General features: G+C 37.5%; 1 protein-coding gene across 2 annotated transcripts in view; it reads right to left on the bottom strand.

The window, feature by feature from the left end:
• WFS1 (wolframin ER transmembrane glycoprotein) overlaps positions 1 to 16,214 on the bottom strand; it is a 32,938-nt gene that overhangs the window by 3,956 nt on the left and 12,768 nt on the right. Inside the window, exons 1-6 of one of the 2 annotated variants that reach the window (XM_090139678.1) lie at positions 11,243 to 11,382; positions 10,188 to 10,270; positions 5,579 to 5,723; positions 4,618 to 4,788; positions 3,926 to 4,006; positions 294 to 439 (exon numbers count right to left, since the gene is read on the bottom strand). In XM_090139678.1, the coding sequence (XP_089995804.1) occupies positions 294 to 439; positions 3,926 to 4,006; positions 4,618 to 4,788; positions 5,579 to 5,723; positions 10,188 to 10,265 (621 nt within the window). In that variant the 5' untranslated portion in view covers positions 10,266 to 10,270; positions 11,243 to 11,382. Of the gene's footprint in view, positions 1 to 293; positions 440 to 3,925; positions 4,007 to 4,617; positions 4,789 to 5,578; positions 5,724 to 10,187; positions 10,271 to 11,242; positions 11,383 to 16,214 lie in introns of those variants that run through there. The other variant, XM_031588359.2, reaches the window with a different exon arrangement.

Here is a 16,214-nt window from a genome sequence, read left to right as displayed (position 1 = left end):
TAAAAATATGACAGTTATTATAGGAGCCTTTAAATTCTCATTGAGATGTAATGAACGTAGTTTTTCCCCTTTGGAAAACTATTACCCTTTCCTCTTAAATACATGCCTGAAATTATGAAATTATAAATACATATAAGAACTAAAGCCAAAAAAGAAATTATAACAAAAATTCTACTACTGACCTACTAAGGCTAAAAATCAGCTTTGAGAATCAAGTGCAAATCGTCTCTGTCTTGTCTGAAATGTGCAAGTTACAACCCTTCCACATAACCTGTTTATTACTGTGTGCTTACCTTCAGTCTCAGAGGCAACTCTTCAGGAGTCTTCCCTGCCAATTCATCATCTTCCTCTTCCTGCATAATCAGGTTGGATGGGATGATTCCCTTTGCATACTTCTTGGTAATCTCCACAAAGTCATCCAAAGCAATAAATTTTTTAGCTGTAAGATATAGATTATGAGTAAATAGCATCTCTAAAATGCTGCACTGATTATATGAACTGGAATATTAACTTTCTTTCATGTTATTAAAGATGTGCTCTGGACTTCAAAAACTAAATTGCTGATAACACAGGCTTACCTTTAAACTTGCTCTAAGATTGGTGCTTAAAACAACCAGTTGCTTTTTGCAGCAATAAATGACTACTCTAAATCTTGTCAACCAGTACATATTTTATTATATTTGCAAATAGGAAAACAAAACGTAGCTTATTTGTATGTATTCTGAGGAAAAGAGACTGCTGGATTAGGTTACACAGTTTCAAATCATAACTTATCATAGCTTTAGTAACTTTGGAAATCTTTAACTAAAATCCACACTGAAAAGAAACAATTGTACAGGAACAGTAATGAATTACCTACACATGATGAACTGAAAACAGACTTCTGATTTGGTTTAGCAATTGTTTTTCCAATTTTGTAACTTACAGACAGATACAATTACATTAAATGCCTAATTATTTATTTATATCTACAAGATTAAATACAAGTTTATTTTAGCATATTAACTTAATATGCTGTTGGGCTATATGAAAACTCCTCCCTCAAACTCCATCAGCTAGGATTTAAATTAGCTGGCCACAAAATATGCTTTGCTCAGTTGTTCACAAAGACAATATTTTATTACTGCCTAACAACTCATTTACAGGTATGAAGAATCTTCTCAGCTATTGGCCCTTGTTATTCACTCCTACAAGTAGAATAGAAGCAAGAGATTACTTCAGAGATCTCCAGGGATGCTACAAGATGCCTAATACACTGCTTCCAACTCTTTTCACACCCAGTGCCTTACATTAGCATGCATTAGCTAGTTTCTATGGTAGGCAAGCTTCACGTCGTTTGTAAAGGAGGATAATTAACAGTAACTTTTCCCATACGCTGCAGTAAATGACACTGCTGTAGATATGAAAGACTTCTGAATGACAAAAATCTGTAATACACCACCTACACAGTACGTTTAGCAAGTCAGCTGACAAAAATAAGAACGCTGGCCTGCTCAATATAAGTTTATGATTTTAAAGCGACAGAAAACTGAATGGCTTAACTAAGTTTCAAATAGAAGATTAGTGGATTTGAGCTTTAAAAAGGAATTAAAAACTTTAACAGAAATAGTAGATATGGAAGCCATATAAAATACATTTGAATTTTTTAATATGAGAGAGCTGTAGGTAGCAGGACAAAAAAAGGCATTTTTTCAAGATACTCATTAAAGGAAGAGGTGCTACAACGAGTTCAATGGAAAAAAAGCAGCTTGCAATTTTTGCTTCAATCTCACAACTTGGACGTTGCCCTTGCTTGCACTTTTAAAATATTTTTCTGTTTCCCCACTGTATGAACCCATATGTACCACAAATATCATGTGGCACTGTTCCCAAGAAGCAGTTTAATTTTCTGCTAACTTGCCTTTTCATTCACACACTGCAGACATGACTTGCACAAAGAATTCAGTGAGGTTCCTCCATTGTCTTTGGTGTGCTCCAGATCACTCCTAACACCACACAGACCACCTATGCTTACTGCCCAATTTGGACAAAATATACAACAGTAAAAATCGATTTTTTGAAGAGGAATCAGTATGTAGACATGATTAGAATCTTATTTAAGTTTTTTTAGCAACTTTTACATGACTCTGAGTTAGCCTGAGTGGGAAAGAGTTATTAATTTAATATGTATAGTTGGCCTATCAGGCGTAACAATACATACACTGTCAGGCATGCAACAACTGTCCATTGACAATGTCAGCTTTAGTATTCCATTTATGCCTTCATTAAGAATATTCCAGATCAAGTATCAGCAAACATATTACTGGCTTAACGCTTCCAGGAATTGACAACATATTAAAACTGAAGGAAAAAATTCCTGCTGGCAAGATAAATGTAGAAACTCAGTGGATCAGAGAAGTAAAAGCTTGATAGGAACAGCTGTCTTGTTCATCCATGAAAAGATAAAAGCTCTCTAGAGAAGAGGTAACAGCTTAACTCCTACTTTAAGTGTTTGATGAAAACTTTTCGTTTTTAAACGTTATTAGTATTTTGTCATCCAGATGTCTCTTAAATTGATATTAAAAGTGTATGTTGTAGATTCTACTTCATTATTCATAGATTTTTTTCCTTCAATTTGGTTATGACAAATTCCCCTGCCTCCCCCGTCCACCATAGGAAAAGAAAAATATGCACATCAATTCAATTCCTGCCTACGCTTACATGTAGGTTCATTTACTCTCCTGTTATTTTATCTGCCATTTAAGCCTTCAAAAAAAAAAAGAAAAAAAGAAAAAAAGCAGTTCCTTTTCTGACATTCTGAGTTACTGAAGAATCCAGAACAAAATGACTTGCTTTGCATTCATGCTCTGTCAGCACGTGTCTGTTCAGCTAAGGAATGGAAAGAACATGAATGTCATCCAGCAAGTGCCCAGTGATGTAACTCCAATGAACTACAACTGCCTTAAGATTCCATGACCAGACAATGAAACACAATCCTTGAAGGACTATTTCTAGATTTCCAGAAGTGGCAAATCAGTCACAGGAGCAGCTGATCTACTCCCATGGAAATTTTGTCTTCAAAGTACTATTTGTCCCCGTCTTTATTCCCTCCTTCATATACATAGACATGTGTTCTTCCTCCACTTTTACTTCTATTAAAGTTGACATAAAGCTGAAATACTCTGTTCTTAGCAGTGTCAGTTTCACTGCCAGTTGCATAACTTGATTCTGAAGCTACCTGTGTAATGAATACAGTCCTTGAAGATAAAGGCCAAACTGAACTGATGGAATGTACATTTAATCTTTCAAGGATCTGAGACATGCAAAACCTTGATCTGGCTTATAAATCCACATACAACATTTTAGTTGCATGATTCCTAACTACAGTATATTAGTAAGTAACAAGTCGTGGGACATTTAGCAGTGCTTTCAAGAATCGATCTACATTTTATATATCACACAAACTGACCTGTCCCTACCTACTGGAGATATGAAAGGAATATCTTGGTACACATTTCTTAGATAAATTCTTGAACAAATATAAAAAAGTAAACATTAATTATAAGGGAATGGCAAACAGAAGCAAGGCAAATAGAGCGAGGGAAGTGTCTGCACTAAGTCTGCATAATTAATTCCCTTATTATAAGTAGAAACTTTATTAAAATTTAGAAGGAAAAAAAAACTACTGAAAGTGCAATTTATTATTGTTTTACTGAATTGCCTCTTAAGCTGAAATGGGAAGAAAATGGCAACTTACATGCAAATTCCTTTTAATGTACTAATCACTGACAAGTTTATGAGAATGGTAACATTCTATGGCTGCGTTTGCAGATTGTTTATTTACCTTGCACATACAAGGTAAATAAATGGACATCGTCAATTTACAGCAATTAAAACTTGCTATATATCCTTACTCAGGCAGATTAAAAGAAGCATAGGTACTCACATTCACAGCTCACTAAGCGCTCCAGCATTCTCCTCTGCTTCTGCACTGACTTTGGGACTGGACCAGGTTGCTTCTCACCATCTGGTTCAATAACCGAAGTTTAAGAAAAGTTAAAGCTATTAATTAAAGTGATCAAACAAAAACTGGAATGTTGTTCAACCTCAATATCTGGAGAATGGTATTTCCTCAAACTCAGCACAAGACAAACATACATATCAACAGGTATAGAGTAGCTGTTTACCTTTCTGTATCCTTATTACTATGCTTAAAAAAAGAAAAAAAAAAAAAAGGGAAGAGAATTGACAGAGCACATATGATTCCGTAACAGCAGATTTAACCAGATGTCTTAAAGACTGAATTTGTAAATTGCAATATCTGGTAAAATTTAAGGATGACTGGGGTAAGGGGAAAAAAATTGTAACACCATAAAACCGTAAGACATGGACAGCAACTGCTTAACTGAATCACAATCTACAGCAAGAGTTGGCAGGTCTTCAGGAAATAATTTCACTAGTCCAGAGGGTACTTACTAATATAGCCATTAAGACAGTTACTTTTTCTTAAGTAAACCATGCATTTACTTTACTTTACTTTAACTCACGCTTGATTTTTTATTAAGCTGTCCAGGTTTCTAGCTGTATTCTGCCTGCAATTATATGTCATCAATACCATAAATCAGTTCATAAACTAACCTTCATTATCAACTTGCCCAACATTTTCCAGTAGTTCAGAAACTGCTAATTGCTTCTTCTTTTTTGGGTTTAATTTCCAATACATGACTAAGGCAGCTTTTCTCACAGCTCTCTCCAAGTCAGTCTCAGATGATAGTTTTTTCACTTCTTGCTCATTCTCAGAAGTGATGCCTCAAGAAAAGAAAAATACATCAGATACTATTATCCCACACCCTTTCTGAAATGACAGATTTGCCCATAATTGATTTTTTCTCAGTTTTCTGAAACCTCTCAAGTTTCATTCACTTTTTCACCCCTTACATTTTTCATGCCCTTCCATGCCCAAAATCTAGTTTCATTCCTGAAGTTTACACTGTACTTCTACAAGGGCGCCAGACATGCGCCAGACGTCCTTAGGTCTTTTTCAACTTTTGAAGTACAACATATCAGGCAAAAGGAGGTACAGACATGTATGACTAACATATAAAAAGCAGAAAAAATTTCACAAAAAAAGTTTATTTTTAAATAAGAGTACATATAGATGGCAGACAAGAAGAACCCATTCCAAGTGGTGGAAGCAGTATGAAAGAAGTTATGAATCTTGAATTCAGAGAAGACAGCCAGAAAGAACAAGTAGAAGAAAGCCTGGAGCTGGGCAAAAAGCTGAAACAGCAGATATGTAGGTGGTATACAGTTATAACCAGTTATAACTGATCTAAACGGTCACAGAAAAGAAGTTTCAGCAGTGTCGAAGGGAAGAATGCACATGAATTCCATGAAGGAATTCAATCAAACCATTAATACAAATGTTTTTGTAAGCTGTAGTTTGCTTTTTACAGCACTCATTTGAACATGCTTCCTGCAGCTACTCACATAATTTTGCCATGAACATTCTCATTGTATTTTAATGTGTCTTTCCAGTGTTAAAATGGATAGACTATTATTAAAGTAGGATGTACAAAAAGTCTCAGAGAACCCATACCTCTTCTGTCTGCTAGGCATCTACGCAACAGTTTAACAGCTTCTCTTCGACCTTGCTTAGCAGCAAGGATGAACCAATCAACCGCACTACAGTTGTTAAGTTCTTCATCCTCCTCTTCTGCTAATCTCAAGAAGTATTTCCCCACCTAGAACAAGTGGAGAACAGAAATTCCTTCAATTACTGAAATAAATGTTAGTGTCTGTCTCTCTCCTCTCACTCCCTCAGACTCAGCTACAATAAAATCTCTTTGAACAAAAGGTCAAAACATTTGCTCCCAGCACTAAAGAACATAGTTGTAAGTTGATATTCTGCAGAGAAAGATCACTTTCCAGAACTGGAAGCAAGAAGGAATTGCAGTACACTTGATCAGCTCAAAGAATTAGTTGCCATTGGTCTTTGGGCATCCAGCAGGATCAGTTAAAGTTCATGGTGTTATTAAGTCATATTTAGAGTGGCCATTTCTTCAGTATCTAAAGGAGAGCTACAAGAAAGTATGGGATAGACTGTTAAGCAGGGTGTGTGGTGATAGGACAAGGGGAAATTGTTTCACACTTAAAGAGGGTAGATCCTGGGTGTAAGGAAAAAGTCTTTCATAGTGAGGGTGAGGCACTGTAACAGGTTGCCCTGAGATGTGGTGGAAGCCCCATCCCTGGAGACACTCAAGGCCAGGCTGACCAAGCTCTGGGCAACCTGATCTAGATGTGGATGTTCCCGTTCACTACAGGGGAGCTAGACTTGATGACCTTTAAAGGTCCTTTCCAACTCAAGGATTCTGATTCTCTTTGATTCTTTACTTCCAAGAAAAATGGTCAGACAAAATTCCGATGATGTAGGCTGGCAAAGAGTCTCAGCATGGAAGGAAGGTTCAGCAGTGAAATGCCTGACTCACTGCAGTTTAGCCACTGAAGGTCAAAACAAACTCTTGATTAATTAGTGAATGGAAGAAAACTAACACAGCTTAAGCACCCAGTAATTTAAGTGATATAACTTGTAAAATTCCTACCATTAAGCATTAGTGTAATGTTAAATACAATTATGCTGCAGCATGAAACACTTCTGCTTATCAAACCCCAAGACTACAAACATTAAGTGACAGAAAGTGGCCAAAAGTACTGGACACTTATTTACATGTCCAGAGAACCTGGAAAACGCTTTTGTTTAGTTAACTGCACCCCTTCTCCCTCTCTCTCTCAGGTTCTTTATGATTTACACTCAGAATGTAACTGAAATAATAATAGACTACAGCTCCATAAATCTAGTATTATCTGTTGCAAAAACAAACAAACAAACAAAAAAAAAACCACCACCAATCCTGCTTGACAGTTTCTCTGAAACTTTGCATTTGATATTACCAATAAGTGAGACTGAAGAAATATCTTTGAAAGGTGAATAATAAACAGTTGTTGCAAGCAGACTGAATGCTCTGATCTCATCAAAAAGATGTTTCTGTTAGACATTAAAGGTTAGGTCTCCAGCTTTGCAACTGGTTCAAGCACTTAAGTGGATGTTCAAACAAATTCTGTTTAAACAGTCACTGAGTAGACGTTGGAGCAATTAAACTCAGAGTACATACAGCAAAGCGACCCAAAACTATAAAGGAAGTTAGAAAAATATTGGACTAAGAAATACCAGAGACAGAACTAAACACTTACTATGAATTCATACAAGAGTTCAACAAGCACTGCACAGACATAGTGGCAGACCGAAAAGAGAGTATATGAGGTTATTTATTTATTTTTACCTTAATACTTCAGCCTTGATAGTGCAATTGCCAGGTAATTTATCACCAACTGCAAGTCTACCTTCAGCTTTTTATGTCAAGAAGGAATTGTTTGAACAAGTTGCAAGGTAAATAACTTCTTCCAACAAGGACATGAGTTTCTTGAGCATGTTTATATTCTAGCCATTGAAATTTTGAGAAAAGCTTCAAGAGTAGTAGCACTTGATGCAACTCTTTCAAGTTTATGAACATCTCTTGGTCACAAAAACTCATATTGCAATGTAAACTAGAAGACTTTGGAATAAGCCATATAATGCACAAGTGCACTGCATGGGGAAAAAGAAGCCACAGCACTGGTTTTATAATATAAATGTTTCAGGGCATGGATTGTTTTTTGCCCTGTGGAGGTTTTTTTTAATTTGTTTTTTTGTTTTTTTTTGTTTTTTGAAGTTCAGCATCAAGATTTAATTATTTAACCCCTCCCCCCAAAAAACTGAAACAAGACAGATGCAGTTCCAAAATCCGAGCAACCAGAAAATATTTGCTTGATATTGGTTACAAAATGACAAGCCTTTCTGTGTATTTAGAAAGTTTTATGAGCAAAAAATCATCTCCAATCACCTCCAGGTAACAAGCATATAGCCCTTCCACAAAATACTGCTGAAAGGGGCTCTAAACAAGCCCCTTTTCTTGCTATGGCAAAGCTTCCACGTGGAGCCACCTATGAATGGCTGCACAGCTCTGGCCTGCAATGGTCAAATGAGGAAGAACTGATGGGCAAGAGCATCAGCCTCAGATTGCTAATGTGACAAAGCAAGCATTTTCTCCTTCCCATGAGCTAAAACTATGAAATGACGTAAAAGCTGGCAATGGCTTAACACAGACCTCTCTAAAGCCAACTGCCCACCTCTCACCTTTGGGCTTTACAAACTGCAGCATTTATCACATGCAGGCCCCTTGCAGATAACCTCTAGTCAAAGACACTGAGCTGCCTCTGCTCCATTACAGAATACAGCTGTGGGTGTTTCATTTTCATAACTGCTGTGCAGTTATTTCTCAATAAAGAAACTAAAGCTACAGTAATGCAGGCTGACATCCACTCATGGCATCTTTATTTTCCACAGTCAGTGCAAGGTTATTTTTGAATAAACTCATAGTAATAGCTAAGTGGTAGTGAACCGAGCATTTGCTTATGTTTGATTTTGTAATTATCGGGGGAAAAAAAACAATGATGTAAAGTCAGCTTCTTATTCAGTCTTACAACAGTGACAAATTATAGTTTTCCTGGCTGGATTCTAAAGTAGAGAAGGATGTATATGTAAGTATTGTATCTTATTTATTGAGGTTAAAAAGAAAGATAATTCCCTCTCTATAGGCCACAAGACATCCAATTCCCTAGAAAAGAGATAACTATTTGGGGTTCTTTTCCAAATAATCATTTCCTCCTGAATGCATAGTAAAGCAAAACTGTATCCCAGATCTTTTTAAGAAAAGAATACTGTTATTATGTGGGAATAGAAAGTGTGCACAGTTAAAGGGCTAAAGGAAAAAATCAAAGGAGGAATGAACTGCAAAGGATAATGATGAAATATAATTACTATTTATATATATATATATATACATGCACACACATCATAGGCTTAGATTACCTATGGTATTTCTTACTCAGCCAGAAGTTATATCCCGAAATAATGTTCTATGGGTTTTGATCTTTGGAAGTAGAGCCAAAATGTGGACTTTGTAGCAGCAATCCCCTCAAGGCTAAACCTCATCCTCTGCAAAGCCACTGGCTGTTTTGGAGGTGAGGAATTCCTTACAGTCTCAGTTTACAACTCCAAGGACAGCCTGCCCTCAAACTGGCTGAGATGGAGTGGGGACTGAGACTGGCATTGACTTATTTTTATCAGCTTCAAAAGCATTTCTCTGTGCCATTGTTCCTGCTTCCTCCCTCTTGCCCTTTTATTTTTATTTGAAAGAAGAGTGGTAATCCCCAGGGGAAAAAAAATAACAAAAAAACAAAACAAAAATGATAATAAAGAAAGACCAGAAGTACTCCTTTCTGTCAAAGTTGAATCTGAAAAAGAATGTTTCAGTCAATCGGTATCCATATTGAACAGGAACCTTCTAAAAAACCTTCTAAAAATGTTAAGCTATTTATACTAAACCAGTTAGACCAACATACCACCATAATGGAATGGGCAGGAAAGAAAAGTGATACAATTTTTCTAAAACCTAAGGAAAATTAATTACAATGTGTACAGAGGCAGAAGTGTCACTATGAATTTAACTGGATCTGTCATTACATAACTAAGTATAGTTAACTTAATTAAACCATTACAGATCTGTTTTAAAAAATGTGTTAAAATTCAACACAGAAACAGTGATAGAACAAAACCAATCTCTGATGTTCCTGCTGAAGCATCTCAATAGCAGTTTCTTGTGCAGAATCCAGCGTGAGAGTCGTTCTACATAGAGAAGTACTGAACCAACAGTGTTGAATCACCTTTCAGCAGCAATTCATTTTATTCCAATGACAAAGATAAATCCAAAGAGCATTTAATAATCACTATATTCATACCTCAAGTAACTCTTTGGCACATGGTTTAAAAGGTAAAAATAAAGCACAGTGGCTTCTCCATGCTCTGAGCCCTTCCCCCAGTTTTGATATTTGTTCAAAAGGCTTTTGCAAGAGCTGGCCTTGAAACCCAAGCAAGCAGCTTTCTCTAGGCAGAGAAGCCATCTGGCATCACTGTTCTTCGAACAATTTAAGATCCAAATAGATACAGTTCAACTAAATGTCTTTGGGAGAGATAACAGTTCTTCTAAAAGCAGGCAGTGCTATTTTTGGAATTAAGAGTAAACGGTACTGGACAAAGCATATAAAATTACCTCTGTTTGTGCTTTTGGTTCTCCGGCTTTGGCCCTCTCCAGCAGTTCCTCAAAGAGCACTTCAGGTTCTTCCTTCATGGTCTCTATAAATTAATGTGATTTAAAAAACTGGTTTACTAGCAACTCTTGAAATTATTTTCTAAATTGTTACTATATTTGGTTGAAGAATTAAAGGATCACATTGAAAAAATCCAACATGAGGGTGTTATAAGAACAGCAGAGGAAATTAACTCATTATAGTATTTACACTGTATCTCAGTGTTCTGCTTTAGTGTATGTACTGTTACTTGTTATTTGGTACCTGACACAGGATGCTACACACAGTTTACAGTTTCTCATTCACTTCCCCAGGATTAATCTCTCAGTAGAAGAATTCTCATTACAGTAAAAATGAACACACACGGAACCTGCAGAATTGATCAACTTTTGTACTGTAATTCTTATTGCTGAGAGTCCTTGAGTCCCTACCACAACTGCTTGTTTATTTGGTAGTGAAGCATTTTCAAGCATTCTGAATAATCCACCAGCCTATAAAACTTAGCCAGTACGTTTGCAAGTTCAAGTCCTCAGCCCTTGGACTCCTCAGAAACAACAACAAAAAATGAGTAAATGCTTATAGAATTCATTTTACTTTGTCCAGTTCAATACTCACAGCTAACTGTTTCTCCTTCTTATCTGACTATACACATACAGATGTAAACCAGTTTTTTCTTCTTCAACAGCACCAAATTGATCTACTGGTCAGACAAAGAAAAATCTTCCCAGCTCTATCTGATATCCAGTGCTTGTAAATAACATCATGCTGTGTATTGTCTTAGAAGGAAGAACACTTTTAATGGAAAAGCTAACAAAGCCTATAACAACTACTTTTTCTTTTATATGAGAACTTACAATCTGAAATTTGTTTGAAATATTAAAGAGAAACACAATACAATTTAATCAACACAGAGTGGTTAGAAGAAACAGACCACTGATTCACAACACATTTATCAAGCAAGCTAGAACTACAGGTAGAAAGGCAGATCTAAACTCAACAGCAAACTCCAAAGCCTTACCCCATTATCCTGCAAGGTCACCAAACACACTGTGATGCTTGGCAGCTATGTATTTAGGGCAGACAGCATGACAAAGCATGGTCAGAAAGAACAGTCTCAGAGCGTAGGAAACAGCGCCTAAGAGACATTTTCTGGCACTTGCTCAAAGCTACAGATTTCAGTCTCTACCTAATATGGTCAGTGATAATGCATGAAGCATGGTAAGCAGCCCAGTTAGCTGAGGTGACATTAAGTATCAGTGATTTTTCAAGAAGTGAGAGGAAGAAGGATATAAAACAATTTCACATAATCTCCCAAAGAAAAGGGCTACTTACACTCTTTAATATCTCTGGTATTGGGACTATTTCCAAACAAGAACAGGCTGCAAGCCAGCTCTTTCATTAAAATGGATATATTTTAACAAGAGCAAATCATGAAGTAAGTTTTCTCCTTCCCCATGCCACAGTTTTGTCTGCCAAGCTCCACTTGGAAAAATACTAATGCCAGATTATAATACGCTGTCTGGCTAAACAAGGCACATAGTGAAAAATAATTTTCAGTTACTACTCCCTCTTTTCACAAAGCTGTAAAAATATTATTGTAAGATAGGAAAACAACATCCCAGGAAAATTAACCACTTAATCTCCTTGCCTGATATATAGCCAACCACGCAGAACTCTAAACAAGTCAGAAGCCTCCTCTCCAGATGGCACCACTCACATCAGCACCCATCCTTCAGGGGCTCTCTGCTAACAACAGAAGTTGCAGTGAAGAGTGTATTGTTTGAAAAAAACATAGTATTAATTTATCTGCCCTACCCAAATGAAAAGAATTGGGCAATGCAGCATTCTTCTGCTTCTTCCTCTGCTTTCACTCACTTATAAGCTTCTTTCAAAACAGCAGCAATAGTTTTGGCTACAGATTTTTTTTTTGTTCAATACTTGGTACATGCTGAGAAGAAAACACCATTGAAGTTTCAGATACCAGATACTCTGGATGAACCGGTAAAAGAGGCAGCAGTCAGAAGTTAAACTGTTTAATAACTAAGTGCAACGTTCATAGAAAAATCAGAGAAAATTTGCTAAACTGATATGAACATCAATAATACAAGTGTTTATCTGGCAGCTTATACACACACAATACTTTCCTTTCTTGCCTGATCCATTTTGCAGGCACAGTGCAAGAAATGGCACAGCTCTGGTTCCCTCTACCTCTTGCCCAGCTAGGTTTGTTAGGGAGCTTTTGCTGAGACGCCAGGACAAAAAGACATTTTACCATCTTTGAAAGAAAGGTCAGACAATTTGGGAAGAGCACAAGGCAGGGTATACAGAGGGGAAATCAGAAAGGCAAAAGCTCACCAAAAACTTAATCTGACCACTATTGCTAAAGATAAAAAATACTTTAGCAAACAGATTAACAATAAGAGCAACACTAAGGAGAATCTCCCACTCTTATTGGACTCTGCAGGGAACGTTATCACAAAGGACAAAGAAAAGGCTGAGGTTCCCCACACCTTCTTTACGTCTGTCTTTTATTATCTGGCCATGTATCCTCAGGGTACTGAGCCCCCTAAGCTGGTGTACAGGGATGAGGAGCAGAATAACCCCCCCTCAACAATTCAGGAGGAAACAGAGACCTCCTTCTCCACCTGCACTGATACAAATCTATAGGCTCAGACGGGATCAACCCAAATGTACTGATAGAGCTGGCAGAAGTGATTGCTATGCCACTTTCTGTCATATATCAGCAGTCTTGGTCAACGGGGGAGGTCCCAGACAACTGGGAACTTGCTAATAAGAAGACCACATACAAGAAATATCAGAAGGAGATAAGGAACTACAACTCTGTCAGCCTGCACTCAGAAACCCATGGCTTGGCCTTGGGACTCCTTGTAAAGTGAAAAACTAGCTGGATGGCTGGGACCAAAGAATAGCAGTAGTGAACAGTTAGGTCCAGTTATCACTACTGGTGTTCCTCTGGGATCAGTACTGCAGCTGGCCCTGTTTAATATTGTTACTGACAATCTGGACAAGGGGACTGAGTACACCCCCAGTAAATTTGCAGATAACAATTTGGGAGGAAGTGTTAATATGCCTATGGATAGGGAGGCCCAACAGATGGATCTAGATATGCTAGATCCATAGGTTGAGGCCAACTGAATTAGTTTTAAGAAGACTAAGTGCCTGGTCCTGCACTCTGGCTACAACAACCCTAGGCAATGCTACGGGCTTGGGGCAGAGTGGCTGGCAAGTTGCACAGCAGAAAAGGAACCAGGGTATTACTGACAGCCAGCAGCATACCCAATTGGCTAAGAAGGCCAATAGCATCTTGACTAGTATCAGAAAGGGCAGTCACCAGGATCAGGGAGGTGATCTGCACTCAATCTGTACAGCTGTGCCCTCCGTACTCAGCTCATGAGAAGCTGCATATCAACTACTGCATTCAGTTTTGGGCCCCTCACTGTAAGGAATGCATTGATGCCCTAAAACATGTCCAGGAAAAGGCAACAAAGCTGGTGAGGGGTCAGGAGCACAAGTCTTAGAAGAAATGGCTGAGAGAACTGGGGTTATTCAGCCTGGAGAAGAGGAAGCTCGGAAGAGGCCTTATCACCCCAGCTACCTGAAAGGAATAGAGGGAATAGCCTTCAGTTGCACCAGAGAACATTGATATTGGGGGGGAAAAAAAAAATATCTGAAAGAGTGATAAGGTACTAGAACAGGCTGCCCAGGGAGGTACTGGAAGTTCTCAAGAAAAGGGTAGATGTAGCACCAAAGGACATGGTTTAGTGGATGCAGTAGTGATGGGTTGACAGCGGGACTAAACCATTTATTGAGGTTGGAAAAGACCATTGTTACAATATAAATTAGCAAAGCACACTCACTTTGTTTCTTTGTTTATTTAACACTGGGATATTACAATTACATTGCCAATCCACAGGTAAATTTCTCAGGGAAGACTGCTTTAAAAGTGCAGACTTCCCGTGGAAAAAAGTGCTCCCTGGGGCTGGCTTCAACTTCCTACTCAGTTATCACTTAGATAGCCCAAGCACTGCCACAGAGGCGCTGTAAATAAAAATGCTTGTTAACATTATTCCTGTGGGTAGGTTCTGTAGTTGCGAAGCAAGGACAAAGAGTGACAGTGATGTGTTCTGGAGGTCAAATTTAGAATAGCTATGTATCCCAGTGTTCTTATAACTATAAATATTTTTCCTTTGCTTAGCTTGGACAGGCCTAGAAGGTGATCAACAGGATAAAGCATGAACTTCTCAGGTCACACATCTGCTGTATCAATTTACTTTTCTACAGCATTTAGGTCAGCTGTTGAAGGTACAAAATACAGTCAAAGTGTTTTTCAGAACCAAGAAGGACAGAGAGAGAGACTTCCTTCAACTAAGTTGAAAACTGGGAAGACAAATACTATGAAAGACATGCCCACCATAAAAAGGCTAAGTGATCATCTACAACTTACTGCCCCTTGTTCTTAAACATGTTTTTAGTGAGAAAACCTAATATATATTCCTCCCACACAGAAGTACCACAAAGTGCTGTCAGTAGAAGCTTTTATTTTCTAGCTTTGCTAAAAAATGATGTCTTTTTAATGTCAAATCTTTCTGTCTTGAATATAAGATTTTCTAGAAAAGAGGAACATTCATATTACAATACTTCATGCATCTTTTATGACAATTAAAATAGACTTCACTAACAGTTGTGTGTCAGTAGCATTTATATAAGCCAATGAAATCTATCAGTTATTCAAGGTTCACAAGCACTGCAGTCATTCAAACGAAAGCAGGCAAGTGAAAGCACAATTTTAAGTAGTATGCAGCATGCATGGAAGAATCAAACTAAGACAGGACTGAAGTAGAAGGGTGTTTGGAACTTCACATTCACCTTGAGTTTCTTCCTATCAAGACTCTTTGGTGACCATCATCAGGCCACTGTAGGGTCAGCTCCTGATACACAGAACAAGTTATTTCTACCTTGTCAGAGGCAGGCCACTCAAAATTACCAATTTTTCATCAGAACAATGATGCTATAAACAAAACTTCAACGGTTTATGCTTATTATATGTCATTATGTCTCAAAGCATGAAATTACACCATATCCTTTAACCAGTACTAGTGCTATTTGTTCACTATGAAATTATGTTTTATAATTTCAGAAAAATCCTGAATACACAACTCTAAACACAACTGTTTATATAGGTAGATCATAAGTAAGCTGATGAAAACTCAAGACTGTTTACCTGTATGAAGTTTCATTCATTGAATATTGATCATACAAAGCAAGATTCCAATTTTCAGTCCACCTTTGTAGCCAAAGGCTGAAATGGAGATTGTTCATTTTAGCATGGGCAGGCATTTTAACTGTTAGGTTTTGATCTAAGGAGAAAATGTTGCAATAAAAGGAAGTGTACTGGTTTGAAAATAATTCTATATGATACTCTGTTAGGATACAGTTATTGTCCCTCATTTCTGAAATTTAGCAATCAAAATGACAAAAAATGACAAAAAAAATCAAAGAAGGGGATTAACCCAAGTGTGAATGACAGGGCTTGGTGTTTAGCAGTCAGACTGCACATGGGATAATAAAAACATTTATTGATGAAGCTTCATACCAACACAAATATATTACAGCTCCCAGCAGAATGGGCTTTGCTAATAGGCCTAGTAGTAGAAGTCCATTGTATTATCGCCTGTTGGCCAGACACACACAACTCTTTTCTCCCCATTTAGGTCACAACTACATCACCTGAATTCTCCAGATAAAACCAGAAAGCAGAGACTAAACAAGAAATGTCCAACTCAAAAGCGAGTATTTTAAGGGATCACAATCTCTATTGCTGAGCTTATAGTCTTTGTTCACGTAGTTATTGGAGAACTACAGGAGATCTGCACTACTTCACACAATAAGCCAATCTGTAGGCAAACACAAGACAGGTACTTCCAAGACCTTTGAACATCAGAAACTTGATGAACACAAGATAAAAGGAA

The sequence above is a fragment of the Phasianus colchicus genome, chromosome 4, assembly GCF_987193195.1.
Source record: "Phasianus colchicus chromosome 4, bPhaCol1.hap1.1, whole genome shotgun sequence".
NCBI classification, from domain to species: Eukaryota; Metazoa; Chordata; class Aves; order Galliformes; family Phasianidae; genus Phasianus; species Phasianus colchicus.
Note: the sequence above shows the minus strand (reverse complement) of the source record. Positions and strands in the feature narration are given on the sequence as shown.